Below are 13,569 nucleotides of genomic sequence, written 5' to 3'. Positions count from 1 at the left end.
CCTTGGAAACAAACAGTTTTCCAAAAACTTCCTTTAGGCCTCTCAGTGGAAAAAACCTGCATTTCTTATCAGGCACATGCAGAAGCTTGACGTATGAACAAACAGGCAGCAGCCCCAGGGCCTCACCTCTCTGTATTGGCCACCAGTCTGGTCCTGCTCCTTGCCAATGAGTTGACTTCAGGCTCTGAGCCCTTCTATCCTGGGGGGACATCGTGGATGTGAGTGGGCTGTTGATGTCTGCAGGCCTGTTCATTTGGGAGAAGTCTCAGCAACAGCCCTAAGAAAGAGGAAAATCTGCTTCTGGCCAATCTCAGAGCTGCTCAACCCCTGGAGCCACCTGCCTGCCCTTGTTGATCATAGAAAAATATAATGGCTGAGTTGGAAGAGACCTTAAAGCCCTCCCAGCCCTACTCCCTGCCATTGGCTGGTTGACCCTTACCGGATCAAGATGCCCAGGACCCCATCCAGCTTGGTGTTGGGCACCTCCAGGAATGGGGCAACCACAGCTTCAATGGGCAGCTTGAATGTGCAGAGGGCCTCACCACCCTCTGATGATCGAGGCAGCTCAGGGGGTCCTTACATGGGTTTGCCCCTGGTACATCTTGTTTACAGATGCTGTCAGAGGGCCTGTCCCATGATGAGCAACTCTATCCTTGGCAGAGGGGTTGAAACTGCATGGGCTTTAAGGTCCCATCCAACCCAACCATTTTGTGTCTCTATGATTTAGGGTGTTGAGAAGTGGCCTTCTTACCCAGAGGCACATCTATCAGAACACAAATGTGGAATGTATTTTTTTTTTTGGTGCAGGAAAACCTTCTCACAGAGCTACTTTTCATCTTTGAGCCCATTTATTGCTGCTCTGGAACTTTTCTTGCTAAAATAGGTGACCATGAGGGTGGCCAAGTTACAGAATACTGTAGTTTCACAACACCAGTCCTGATTATGAGGCTTTCCCCAGTTTGTATTTTAAATGCAACAAGAGCATTTGCCCAAAACTTCTTTTCCCAGCAGGAAGACTGCCATATGGGCACACTGTTGTCCCCTGCCTAGGGATATTGGGCATTTCAGCCCTTCTGCCCTTATCATCACCTGCTAGACCCTACTAAGCTGCTCTCCCTTCCTCTCCCTGGTGAAGTTAGCATCCATTTTCCTGTCTCTCCTTGCAAGAAGTGGGGCTGAGGCTGGCGCTCACTGCTGCAGGCTCTCTCTGTTTTCCTCCAGTGCTTTGTGCACAGGACAAGGTGACCGTGTCAGCTCACGCGCATGGCACCACAATGCCTGAACCAGAGCTGAGCCCCTCTGATGCAACCATATGTGGGTGACCTCTGTGTTGACCTGGCCAGCAGCATCCCCACTGGGTCCCACTTTCATCCCCTAACTGGTCCCAGTTTCATCCTCCATGTCCGCAATCAGACCAGCATCTACCAGGGCCTCCCCATGGCACTGCAGGATGCTGGGATGTGTTTCTCCCGGAGCCTGAGCCTTCCCTAAGCACGCCATGCCCCAGTGGAGGAGATGGCAAGCCATTACCTTGACATTCCCCTGGTGTCCTCTGTGGACATTGTGATAACTCCCACCTAGCCGTTTGCCTTTCTTATCGGGGCTGCTGGCCAAACAACCATGGGGCTGTATATAAGGAGCTCAACTGGGGCACCCAGCACATTCGGCACTTCACTGTTGGTATCGACAACTTGCCACAAAGAACCATGATGAAGCTGCTCCTGCTCCTCAGCTTGGTGGCCCTGGCCCAATGCGGCATCCACAGGTAAGCAGTGTGGTGGTGGGTATGTGATGGGCTCATCAAGGACAGGGGACAGCTCACAGTGCCCAGCTATAGCCACAGCCAAGGCACAGGATAGGTATCCCCAAATGCCCTGATCTCCATCCCTGCCCTGAGCCTGATCTCTCCCACACCTCAGGATCCCGCTGCAGAAGGGGAAGTCCCTGCGGAAGCAGCTGAAGGAGCATGGCTTGCTGGAGGATTTTCTGAAGAAGCATCCCTACAACCCAGCCTCAAAATACAACCCTGTCCTTACTGCCACTGAATCCTATGAGCCCATGACGAACTACATGGATGTGAGCAGGGGGTGGCCACAATTCAAGGGCTACCAGCTCCTCACCAACTCTCTCATCTTCCTATCCCCCTAACCTCCTTCCACAGGCTTCATACTATGGCACCATCTCCATCGGCACCCCGCAGCAGGACTTCACTGTCATCTTTGACACTGGCTCCTCCAACCTGTGGGTGCCCTCTGTGTATTGCAAAAGCTCAGCCTGCAGTGAGTATCCCTGTCCCTGAGGGCTGGTGGATGGTGTCCCCTTTTGCCATGTGTTGTCACCTTGCCTTCAGTGCCCAAGGGTGGGATGGGCTGTGATCATCCCTCTCTCATACCTGCAGGTAACCACAAACTCTTCAACCCCTCCAAGTCTTCCACCTACGTGAGCACCAACGAAACCGTCTACATCGCCTATGGCACTGGCAGCATGAGTGGCATCCTGGGCTATGACACTGTGGCCGTAAGGCAGCAGCGATCCAGCTGCTTGTGTCATGGGACGTGGGGACATGGGGATGCCACATGCCCCAACCCAGCCCATCCTGCTCTCCCCATCTCTCCTACCAGGTCTCGAGCATCGATGTCAAAAATCAGATCTTTGGGCTGTCTGAGACTGAGCCTGGCTCGTTCTTCTACTACTGCAACTTCGATGGCATCCTGGGCCTGGCCTTCCCCAGCATTTCCTCCTCTGGGGCCACCCCTGTCTTTGACAACATGATGAGCCAGGACCTGGTGGCCCAGGACCTCTTCTCCGTCTACCTGAGCAAGTAGGTTCCACAGAGAAGGTTCTCTGCTTGAGGGTCCCTTGGAGGCTTCAGCATCACATCCTCTCAGTGCTGTGGGGATCCTGGGCCATGGGACCACTGTACCTAATGGCTGCTCCTACAGGGATGGGGAATCAGGCAGCTTTGTCCTCTTTGGTGGCATTGACCCAAATTACACCACCAAAGGCATCCACTGGGTCCCACTCTCTGCTGAAACCTACTGGCAAATCACCATGGACAGGTATTGTTGACAGTGATGGGACAGGGTGAGGGTGGTGACATTCCATATCTCACCTCTGGGCTCCATGCAGGGTCACCGTTGGCAAGAAGTATGTCGCCTGCTTCTTTACCTGCCAAGCCATCGTGGATACTGGCACCTCGCTGCTAGTCATGCCCCAAGGTGCCTACAATCGCATCATCCGTGACCTGGGTGTCAACTCTGATGGCGAGGTGAGGCAGGAGGTCCTGGGGACCCACAGGACTCAGAATCCTCCCTGAAGGCCAAGGTCCTGCCATGGGACACATGGCAGAAAGGCCACTGACCCATGTACCCAACAGATCAGCTGCGATGACATCAGCAAACTACCTGATGTCACCTTCCATATCAATGGCCATGCCTTCACCCTGCCACCCAGCGCCTACGTGCTGAACGTGAGCACTCCATGGGGGTGGTGATGGAGATAGGGGTGGGGATGGGATGGAGATGGAGTTGGATGGGGATGGAAATGGGAATGGGGATGGAGATGGGGATGGGAATGGAAATGGGATGGAGATGGAGATGAAAATGAGGATGGAGATGGGATGGAAATGGAGACAGGGGTGGGGATGGACTCTTCTGGGTGTCCTGGGCAGTTGGCGATGGTCTCCATCCTTGCCCACAGGAGGATGGGTCCTGCAGCCTCGGCTTCGAAAACATGGGCACCCCCACTGAGTTGGGTGAGCAATGGATCCTCGGTGACGTCTTCATCCGCGAGTACTACGTGATCTTCGACAGGGGCAACAACAAGGTGGGGTTCTCCTCCCTGTCCTGAGCACCTTTGGCTCCTGGCTGGGTGAGGCCCCACTTTTTCTTTCAGGCCCCCACTGCTGCTGTCACTGAGCATAATAAAGCCTTGGAAATGCATTCATGTGTTGAGTTTCTCTGGGAAGGGTCAGATCAGGCTGCCGCATCTCCATGGTGTTGATGATGTCAGGCTGAGCTCCTCCTGCTGGTGGGGCCCTTTGTTTCCTCCCACCATGATGCTTGCTGGCCACAAGTACCCAGGGTCTGGGACAAAACCATCGACATGCTGGCAGGGCTCACCTAAGCTGTGATTGTACCTGGCACATGGCTCACTGGCTCCTGTTGGCAGCACCAGCACTGAGCCCCTGGCAGCTCCTAGTTGGCTCATCCCCAGCCTCCAGCAAGCCACACATGTCTCCTGTGCACAGAAGGGACAATCAGAAGATTCATCCCAGGGATGGGATTCATCTAAGGATGGTGCTGGTGATGCTGCTTGCTGCCACCTGGGTGTCACTGCATCCCCCAGCTCCCTGTGGTTCTCCCAGCTGTGCAAACACCCCACTTCTCCAAGCAAGGCAGCGGGCAGCCTGTAAGTGCCAGAAGGGCAGTGGCATGACAGCAGGAAGCTGATAGGTGCCAGGGGCCCAATGCCAAGGTAGCAGGTGGCCAGTAAGTGTCCCCAAGTGGGATGAAAGTGGTGGCTTATTGGGGTGCCGGCACGCCTCATCTGGGAGAGCCTCTGCATGCTGTGATTTAAGGGCAGGCACCCCACAGTGCAGCACTGCATCCCTCTGCCATGAGGTGGTTGTGGCTGATGGGGCTGGCAGTAGCCACCCATGTCCTGATGACAAAGTAGGGGTCATGGTGGGATCCAAGCCCTGTGGTTGTCGCTGTGCTCAGCTGCAGTCCCTCCCACAGGGTCATCTTGCGGCAGAGGAAGATAAAGCAGAGAATGCTGCAGGACAGTGGGGTGCTGGGGGAACTCCTGCTGCAGCAAGCCCTCTCCCCAGCAGTTAAGCATCGCTGCACCACCACCATGGAGCTCTTGGAAAACTACATGGATGTGAGCATGAGGGGCTTGGCAGGATCCCCAGTGACTGGGGGATTCTGTGGGGTTGGGCAGGGGGCAGTGGAAGCCTCCACAGAATCACAGAATCACAGAATTGTAGGGGTTGGAAGGAACCTCCAGAGATCATTGAAATCAACCCCCCTTCCAAAGCAGGTTCCCTACACTAGGTCACACAAGTGGGTGTCCAGGTGGGTCTTGAATATCTCCAGAGAAGGAGACTCCACAACCTCCCTGGGCAGCCTGTTCAGTGCTCCGTCACCCTCACCGTAAAGAAGTTCTTACGCACATTCATGTGGAACTTCCTATGCTGCAGTTTCTGGCCATTTCCCCTTGTCCTGTCTCCACACACTGCTGAAAACAGTCTGGCCTCATCACTCTGCCCTCCACACCTTAGATATTTATAGACCTGGATCTGAGCTACGTGACCACCATCTCCATCAGCACGCCAGCACAGCAGTTCTCTGTCATCTTTGACACCGGCTCAGCCAACCTGTGGGTGCCCTCCGTGTACTGCTCCAGCCCGGCTTGTGGTGAGTATCGCTGATCATTGGGAAGCTAGGGAGGGCTGCAGCCCTCCTGCCCTGCAGCGCTCTCTCCTCCCCCCTCTCCCCACTCCCCTGCAGCAGCCAAACCGCCAACGCTTCAACCTGGCTCGTTCCTCCACCTACTGCAGCACAACTATCAGTATGGTCACCCGGTATGGTACTGGCAGCATGGTTGGCGTGCTGGCCTACGACACCATCACGGTGAGGGGGGCACAGGGTGGGGGGGAGATGTGGTGCACCCCCAAGTCTCCCTGCTTTCCCCATCAGGTTGGGAGCATCCAGGTGCAGAACCAGATGGTTGGGCTGAGCCAGTGGGAGTCTGGCTCCTTCCTCATCCACATGCCCTTTAATGGCTTCCTGGGGCTGGCTTTCCCCCGCATTGCCTCCTCCGGTGCTACTCTGCTGTTTGACAACATGATGAGTAAAGGTCTGGAGGCTCAGGACCTCTTCTCCATCTACCTCACCCCATAAGTACCAGCAGCACGTAGGCAAACTCTGACACACTTGGGGCCAAAGCATTACCAATGATGAAAGCATCACATTAGGGTGACCCCAAGGCATGCACAGCTCCGACCTGGGAGCAGAATTCTGTTCCAGAAGGGCATTGGCATCCCCATGGGCACCCCACTTCTGCTTCCCCTCACAGTGATGAGCGGAATGGCAGCTTCGTGTTCTTTGGTGGCATTGACAGTTCCCACTTCACCGGGAACCTGAGCTTGATCCCACTGACTGCCCAAACCTACTGGCAAATCAAGGTGGACAGGTAGTGCTGGGACATGGCATGAGTAGGGGTACTTGTCACCAGGATGACAGCCTGCCTAAGGGACATGCCGTGCCTCCAGAATTGCCATGCATGGCCTCCCCATCACCTGCATCCATGGCTGCAAGGCCATCCTGGACAGCGGCACCTCGATGCTGGCAGGCCCTGGTCTCAGCATGCGCCACATCCACTATAAGATGGGAGCCACACACAGCCCCACTGATCTGGTAAGCACATGGGGATGAAGGCAGGGACAGAACAGTGGTGGCATCCTACGGGGGCTGAGGCCAGGCTGTCCCATCCCTGGCAGCACACAGTGAGATGCAGCTCCATTCTGTCCGACATTGTCTTTGTCATTGCTGGCATGCAATTCCCGCTGCCAACCCAGTTCTACATCCTCCAGGTGAGCCCCAAGCCCTAGCACACCGTACACACAGGGTGCCCACCACTCACCACATCCCCATCCCCTCCAGATGGCTCCTGCATGAGTGGCTTTGAAGCCTATGCCCTCCCCATGGCCACTGATGAGCTCTGGATCCTTGGCAACATCTTCCTGCGTTGCTACTACAGCATCTTCGACAGAGCCAACAGCATGGTGGGGCTGGCACCCCGCTGCCTAAGGTACACCACAGACACAGAATCACAGAACCATAAAGGTTGGAAAAGACCTTTAAAACCATCCAGTTGAACTGCTGACCCATGCCCACTGACCACGTCCCTCAGTGCCACATCTCCATGGTTTTCAAACGCCTCCAGGGATGGTGACTCCACCAATCCCTGGGCACCCTGTGCCAATGCAGCACCACTCTTTGATAGGAATTTTTTCCTAATATCCAGCCTGACCCTCCCTGGCACAGCTTGAGGCCATCATCTCTTGTCCTTTTGCTAATTACCTCCTTTGAAAGAGTTAGCTGTAGAGAGCGATAAGATCCCTAAGAGCTGCACAGTTCCTCATGTCCCCAAAACCAAGTGAGGCTGGGCTGGGTGGGTACAAGGAGGAGCCTGGAGCGTAAATACTGGGGTAGCTTTATTGGGGGGTGGAAGAGCACTGACACCCCAGCCCCACAGCCTCTGGCACCATGGAGTAGTGAAGGGCCGGGCGTCCCCGTGCCCACTGCCCAAGGATGTGTCACCACTTCTGGTTGCTCAGTGCATCCACTGCACACCTCAGTGCCTCATCTTCAGCTGTGCCTGGCCGGCCAGGCCCGCTAATCCAGCAGCCTTCCTGCTCCTCCTCCTCCTCCTCCTCTTCCTCCTCCTCCAGGTGTGGGTGATTCTATGTGTCCATGTCCACATCCCCAGGCTGTTCCTGAGCATCCTGCCTTGAGCTGGGGCTGCTGCTAAGGGCTGGGGATCCTGTGGCCTTACCAGGGCAGCCCAATGGGGGGCTCGGGGTGTTGGGAGGGGGCTCCCCCCCCAGAGAGGGGCTGAGGGGGTTGGTGTGGAGCAGGACCTGGGCCAGGCGGTGGCGGGGGGACTGGGGTGTGCCCTCCTGGGATGGTGATGGGGACAAGGATGGGGATGGAGATGGGGATGGAGAAGAGGATAGGGATGATGGCTGTGGGTTTGGGGATGGGGACAGAAATGGGGATGTGTCACTGCTCTGCAACTGGTTGTCTGCTGCAGAGAGAGAGAGATGCCCACATTTAGCTTCATCCCCCCTAAAATTCCTGCATTCCACACTGGGGACAAAAGCCAGGTTGGGGCACCCACATATAGAGGTGGTACCTTGGCAATGGGGGCAGCAGGCAGTGGGCTCAGTGCAGGACCAGGGACATGGCCTCTCCTCGCAGTTCACCTCCCCGAGCTGTAGCACAGCAGGAAGAGGATGATGAGGAGGATGATGGGGATGAGGAGTGCAAGGAAGAAGGAGGCGTGAGCTCACCTGGCAGGTACAGCGGATGCAGGGCCGGCCCTCAGGGCTGAAGCTTTGCCCATTCACCACTTTCCTGCCCTCATAGTTGCAGTCTAGGGGGACAGTGCTCAAAGCAGGGGTGGGGAACACATCTTTGTGTCCTCCTGTCCCCATGTCCCCTATGTCCCTGCATCCCCACACCCCCATGTACTCACGTCCCTGTGTTCTCGTGTCCCCATGTCTTTCTGTCCTCATATCCCTGTGTCCCCATGTCCCCATGCCCCCAAGTCCCCATGCCCCCGGATTTCACCTTTACAGACAGGGCAACACTCGCCCTCAGGATGGAAGGGGTAGGTGCAGAAGATGGTGCAGTCCACGGGCGAACAGGCCACTGAGCCCAGCTGGGGAGAGGTGAGGGCTGGGCATTAGTGGGTCAGGGGTGCCCAAATGTCCACACCCCAAAGTCCACATGCCTCACCAGGCAGATGCAGCTGAGGCAGGGGTCCAGGAGTGACAGGAAGGTCTCATTGTTGTAGAAGATCCGCCCCATGTAGGTGCATCCTATGGGTTGAGAGAGGGGTTGCAGTGCCTGGAGTCCCATGTTGTCACCCTGTCCCCTGCTGTCCCCATCACCTGCTGAGCAGTCGGGGCAGCACTGCCCCGGGATGTGGATGGGGTAGGGGCATGTCTCCACGCAATCTGTCCGCTTGCAGCTCACCGAGCCATCAGCCTGCGAGGGGGAATAAGTGGCACAGACCTTGAAGCCATACAGGTTGAACCCAAAGCGGGGGAGCTTAAACACAATATGGAGGGGGTAGAAAGCCTGTGGAGCTGGGGATGGCGGAAGAGCAGAGGCTGAAGCATGGCCAAGGCAGGAGGCAGCTGGAGAGAGACCCTGCTTTGCAACTCCCTATCTTTCCCCAAGCCAATCCCAGAGACGCAAGGCAAGGCGTGAGGACAGGGGATGGGAACGTGGAAGGGATGGGGATGGAGACAGGGATGGGGATGGAGACAGAGATGGGGACAGGTAGGAGGAGTGAAACAGAGTAGATTCTCATTCACCTGGCAGATGCATAACTCACAGGGATCACCTGGAGACCAAATCTGTCCAATGGGAAACTCTATCCCATTGTCATCCACGAAGCAGCCTGGTGGGGACATGGACATGGCTGGGGAGAGGGCACCTCATCCTGTCACTCTCTGCCACATGTGGGTACACAAACACCACCTGAAACCTGTGGCAATGCATCCCCAATCCCCTTTCTCCCAACTGGTGCCCCACAGCCCAGCTCACCCGAGGGGCGCGGAGGGTCCTTGCAGCTGAAGCAGCACTGCCCAGGATGCAGCTGCCGCTGGTGCTGGGGACAGTCCAGCACTGGGCATGGGGCAAAAGAGCACTCTACCTCTCCGTTCTGTGGGGAGAAGGGAGCATCACCCAGCAGCTCTGTGCCACTCATGGGACCATAAGAAGTGCCCCGGACCCACCCGGCAGACACAGGTAGTGCACTCATCCCCATCCAAGCTGAAGTGGGCTCCATGCGCGTAGGTCTGGCCACGGAAGCTACATTTTGCTGGGCAGGAGGGAGGCAACGAAGGCTGAGATGGGGAGCTGAGCCCCCCCAGGACCCCATCTGTGTGGCAGAGCCACCCACAGCCACTCAATCTCCTCTGGTAGGACCCCACCTGGCTGGCAGGAGCAGCAGTTGGGGGGTGAGGCGCTGGGGCAGGATCCTGGGGGGCACTCGGGGGAGATGCAGGAGATATTGCCAGCCTGCAGAGAAGAATGTGGGTGGTCATGGGATGAGCAATGGACGTCAGCCCTGGCACATGGCAGTGCATCATTTGGATCCCATATTTCCAGTGTGTCCCATCAATGTCATGAGCATCTGGGACAGGACTGGAGGACTGCCCCCAGCCCTGTCCCACTGCATAGCACTCACCAGACACATGCAGATGGTGCAATTTCCATCTGATGGAGTGAAGACTTCGCCCTCAGTGTGGGCCACCCCATTGTTCAGGCAGCCTGCAAAGCCGGGAGTCAGAGCAGGCCACAGGGGGGCATGGGAATGAAGGGGCCAGGGCTCACCTGTGCAGCTGGGACAGCAGCCTCCTGCTGGGGCGGGCAGAGGGTGGGAGCACGGTATGAGGCAGGTGATGGCTTCGCACAGCACTTGGCCTCCCTGCTGGGGTGGGCACAGCTCAGGCACAACGTGGGGATGTGGGGATATGGGGATGTGTGGATGCAGGTACGTGGAGCACTCACCTGGCAGCTGCAGCTCTGGCACCCTGGCTCGTTCCAGCGAGCGCCCGGCTCCTGGGGAGCCCCACGATGCCAGCAGAGAGGAGCTGATGTGGGAGTCCCAGGGGGCGGCTTGATGGCATTGTGAGGGGAGGGAGGAATGGATGGGCCTGGTGCCGCGGCAGGGAGGTGAGGAGAAGGGAGCAGGAGGGGTCCCCCAGCTCCGGGAGGGAGTAGGATGTGTGTGGGGGGTGCTGCAGGGACTGCAGGATGGGCGAGGGTGCCAGGATGGCCTTGGGGAAGACTGGGAGGGAAAGGCAAAGGCGTCAGCATGGGGAGTTTGGGGGTTCCCATGTGGAGGAACAGGCGGTTACCTTCACAGGATACCCTGTCCCTGCTGAGCCGGTAGCCAGGCCAGCAGGAGCAGAGGAAGCTGCCCAGTGTGTTGTGGCAGGCATGCTGGCAGGCACGGCGCTCACCTGCCTGCCGGCACTCGTTGACATCTGGGGAATGTGGAACATGTTGGTGTCCCCAGCCGTGTCACCCGTGGCACTGGGCACAGCACGGGCACATAGGGGAGGGGTGATGGTGCATGAGGAGCTGTTGTGATGCAGCCCGTGGCAACGGGCTGCCAAGCCCGCATGCAGCACTCACCCATGCAGGTGTGCTGGTTCCCATGGAGATGGTAGCCGGGACGGCAGGAGCAGCGGTAGCTGCCCATGCTGTTCTTGCAGCGGTGCTGGCATGGCGTGGCCAGGCACTCATCAGTATCTGCCAGGCAGAGGCTGAGGCTCAGCGCTCCAGCTGAGCGGCCCTCCCCAGCCCCTGGCCCTGCGCACCCTGGCAGCTGTGGCGGTTGGCGGCGAGCTGCATGCCGGGGCCGCACTCGCAGACGAAGCCACCCTCGGTGTTGACACACAGCCCCTCGCAGGCAGCACTCAGGCACTCATTGATGTCTGTGGGCGAGAAAGGATGGAGCTGGGGGCTGGGGAAAGCTGGGAACTTCCCTCTGGCCACACCGCGCTCCCCCCAGCTCACCGTTGCAGCGGACACCGGCGTCTGTCTCCACCATGGAGAAGCCAAGGGGACAGACGCGGGCCACCTCCTGGCACCCACCGTGGTTACAGGAGAGGTCGCAGCCATACTCCCCGCAGCTCCCCAGCGGCTCTGGAAGGCAAAGAGTGGCTCTGCGGGGCACCGGGGGCACCCCAGAAGCCAAATGTGCGCCCTCGGCTCCGTGGCACGTGGAAGGGATGGGGCCCTACCTGGGCAAGTGACGCCCCGCTCTCCATCGGGGCACGAGCAGAGGTTGGGTGCAATGCAGAAGCCGCTGCCGCAGCCAAAGGAGCAGAGCGCTGCGGGGCGCGGGAACGTGAGGGCGCGGGGACTCCCACCCGGTGCCATCCCCGGCGCCCGTACTCACGCAGGATGCACTGCCCGCTGCCCGGAGCCAGCATCCAGCCGGGGCAACATCCGCTGCCGAAAGCCGAGAAGCAGATGTGGGGCCCCACGTGGCGCCTGGGAGCGGGCGGCGAAGGAGGAGGTCACCCTTTGCCGAGCCCCACGGACGTGAGGAGGCGATGGGGACCGGGGTTGGGGACGTGAGGGAGCTGGAGTGCCGACGATGCAGCAGCACGGATCTGAGGAAGGGGTCTCGGGGTACAACGGGCACGGGATGACTGCGGGATGTGGTGGGACGGAGGGGTGGTGGAGACGCATCTCTGGGCAGGATGGAGACGTGGGGAGAGGCAGCCCGCGAGGGTAGTGGATAGGGCGCACGTGGGCACGACACTGCACGCCGCCATCCCCAGGTGCAGTTGGGGTAGGGATAAGGAAAAGGGGGGCAGGCTACCTCTCCACGGCAAAGCTGGCCGGCTTCTTCCTCCCGGAGTACACCCTGCCCTGCCCGCCCGGGAGGAGCAGGGACACACAGGCAGCCCGGACGAGCAGCACGACCAACATGCCAGCGGTTCCGGCGGCACGCTCCCAGTGCTGCCTTCCTGCCTGCCTTGCAGCACGGGGCGCCTACCGCATGCTGGCCCTTGGCCCTGCTCCTCCTCCCGCCCGCTGGGCCGGGAACAATGCGGGGGGTGGAGGGAGGCAGAGCGGGGCGCGCCGGGGGGCCCCGATCCTCCTTTGCCCCAGCGCGGGAGAAAGAGCGTGGGGATGCTCGAGCCGAGCCTTGCGCCCTTGCCGCACTTCGGCCTCAACGCCACCGACCTTCTCCTCCTCCCCGAGGGAGGGGGTCCCCACTCTTTGGAGGGGGAGAACGGAGCTCAGCGTCCCCCTTGCTTTCTCCTTTCCCACATCTGGCAGAGCTCCGGACTGGCCTCTCCCCACCCCTCCTCCTCCTCCTGGCGGCACTGGGCTGCCTTCCCAGCCCTGCACGGGGACCCACCAAAGAGGAGCACGCAGCAGATAGAGGAGCCAAAGTGCAGTGGGGAAGGGCGCGGCGAGGGGCTCCGTGGGGGCTGAAACCCCTCCAGCCCGAACCTCCCTGCGCCCGGCCGGGGGCTGAAACAAAGGTGAAGGGCAGATAAATGATTGATGGCACAGAGCAAAGGGCATTGCCTGCAGCACAGCAATGGGGTGACATTCTGACTGCAGCCCCAGGCTTCCCCTGCAGCATGACCCCACGGCATCATCAAATCTGCCTGGAGGGAAGCTGAGAGCATGGCACCTGCCACCCCGGGTTTGCTTTTAGGGAGGGAGAAGGACTAAGCATAGATCCTGAGCCCTCCAGCAAAGGCAAGGTGCCTGTGGAGGGTCAATTTACTTTTCCCATCCCAAACAACCTGCTCCAGGTGGATCGGATTCTTCCCACACCTAAGGCTTGCCCAGCAGCTCAGGGCTGCTGGAAATACACGCTTGACTTTAGGATGCTGCCCACCTCTTAGCTGCTGCAGGAAAGGAAGAATATAGGGGAAAAAAAACTTGTGCTAGCATGGGGCCATGGTGTTCATGCGCACATGCAGCTTTTGGAGCAAAACCTGAGTTGCATAGTGAGGAGAAAGGATCCAATCTGGGATCCTGTGCCATTCTCCCCTCTTCTGGTGGCCCAGAGCCTCCTAAGTGTGGGATAGGATCTGTGGGGGCTCTGTTACCCCCATGGGTTCCAATGGGGAAGAGGGCAGCTGGGGACTCCTCAGCCCCCTCGCGTGCATTTTGGCAACTGCTCAGTAATCAGGACAACAGCAAGCCAGGACCGCTCAGAGTCAAATAGAGGCCAGGAGGATAATGATTAATCTATTTTACACACAGCGAATGAGGGACAGGACCC

At 58.6% G+C, this 13,569-nt stretch overlaps 3 protein-coding genes across 3 annotated transcripts; 2 read left to right on the top strand and 1 right to left on the bottom strand.

Annotated features, from left to right (window-relative positions):
- Positions 1–1,651: 1,651 nt before the first annotated feature.
- LOC100539041 (pepsin A) lies at positions 1,652–3,954 on the top strand. The gene is made up of 9 exons (XM_010710765.2): positions 1,652–1,765; positions 1,920–2,076; positions 2,162–2,279; positions 2,399–2,517; positions 2,622–2,821; positions 2,943–3,059; positions 3,130–3,268; positions 3,377–3,469; positions 3,700–3,954. The coding sequence occupies exons 1-9, from the start codon at positions 1,707–1,709 to the stop codon at positions 3,847–3,849; spliced, it is 1,152 nt and encodes a 383-aa protein (XP_010709067.1). The 5' UTR covers positions 1,652–1,706; the 3' UTR covers positions 3,850–3,954.
- Positions 3,955–4,617: 663 nt separating this feature from the next.
- Positions 4,618–7,109, top strand: LOC100538887 (pepsin A-3-like). Its single transcript, XM_019616151.2, is given in 8 exon segments — positions 4,618–4,673; positions 4,740–4,878; positions 5,297–5,420; positions 5,518–5,636; positions 5,703–5,902; positions 6,082–6,198; positions 6,278–6,422; positions 6,506–7,109. Coding segments are annotated over 8 exon segments (1,278 nt in total). The 3' UTR covers positions 6,884–7,109.
- A 96-nt stretch (positions 7,110–7,205) lies between these two features.
- Positions 7,206–12,346, bottom strand: VWCE (von Willebrand factor C and EGF domains). The gene is given in 20 exon segments (XM_019615272.2): positions 7,206–7,815; positions 7,924–8,002; positions 8,081–8,163; positions 8,361–8,451; positions 8,529–8,611; positions 8,684–8,780; positions 9,113–9,198; positions 9,345–9,671; positions 9,674–9,821; positions 9,991–10,073; positions 10,137–10,230; positions 10,314–10,531; positions 10,534–10,593; positions 10,664–10,792; positions 10,944–11,060; positions 11,129–11,245; positions 11,328–11,456; positions 11,555–11,644; positions 11,713–11,807; positions 12,142–12,346. Coding segments are annotated over 20 exon segments (2,580 nt in total). The 5' UTR covers positions 12,252–12,346; the 3' UTR covers positions 7,206–7,471.
- Between the last annotated feature and the right edge of the window lie 1,223 nt (positions 12,347–13,569).

The sequence above is a fragment of the Meleagris gallopavo genome, chromosome 5 (genome assembly GCF_000146605.3).
Source record: "Meleagris gallopavo isolate NT-WF06-2002-E0010 breed Aviagen turkey brand Nicholas breeding stock chromosome 5, Turkey_5.1, whole genome shotgun sequence".
Classification (NCBI taxonomy): Eukaryota; Metazoa; Chordata; class Aves; order Galliformes; family Phasianidae; genus Meleagris; species Meleagris gallopavo.
The sequence above is the reverse complement of the archived record's forward strand: the minus strand, read 5'-3'. Positions and strand labels throughout refer to the sequence as shown.

Excerpts from the sequence above, each read along its gene's own strand:
- LOC100539041 (XM_010710765.2), top strand. The coding sequence starts at position 1,707 with ATGATGAAGCTGCTCCTGCTCCTCAGCTTGGTGGCCCTGGCCCAATGC. Across the intron at positions 2,280-2,398 it reads TTGCAAAAGCTCAGCCTGCA|GTAACCACAAACTCTTCAAC; the intron begins GTGAGTATCCCT and ends TCATACCTGCAG. Across the intron at positions 3,269-3,376 it reads GTGTCAACTCTGATGGCGAG|ATCAGCTGCGATGACATCAG; the intron begins GTGAGGCAGGAG and ends TGTACCCAACAG.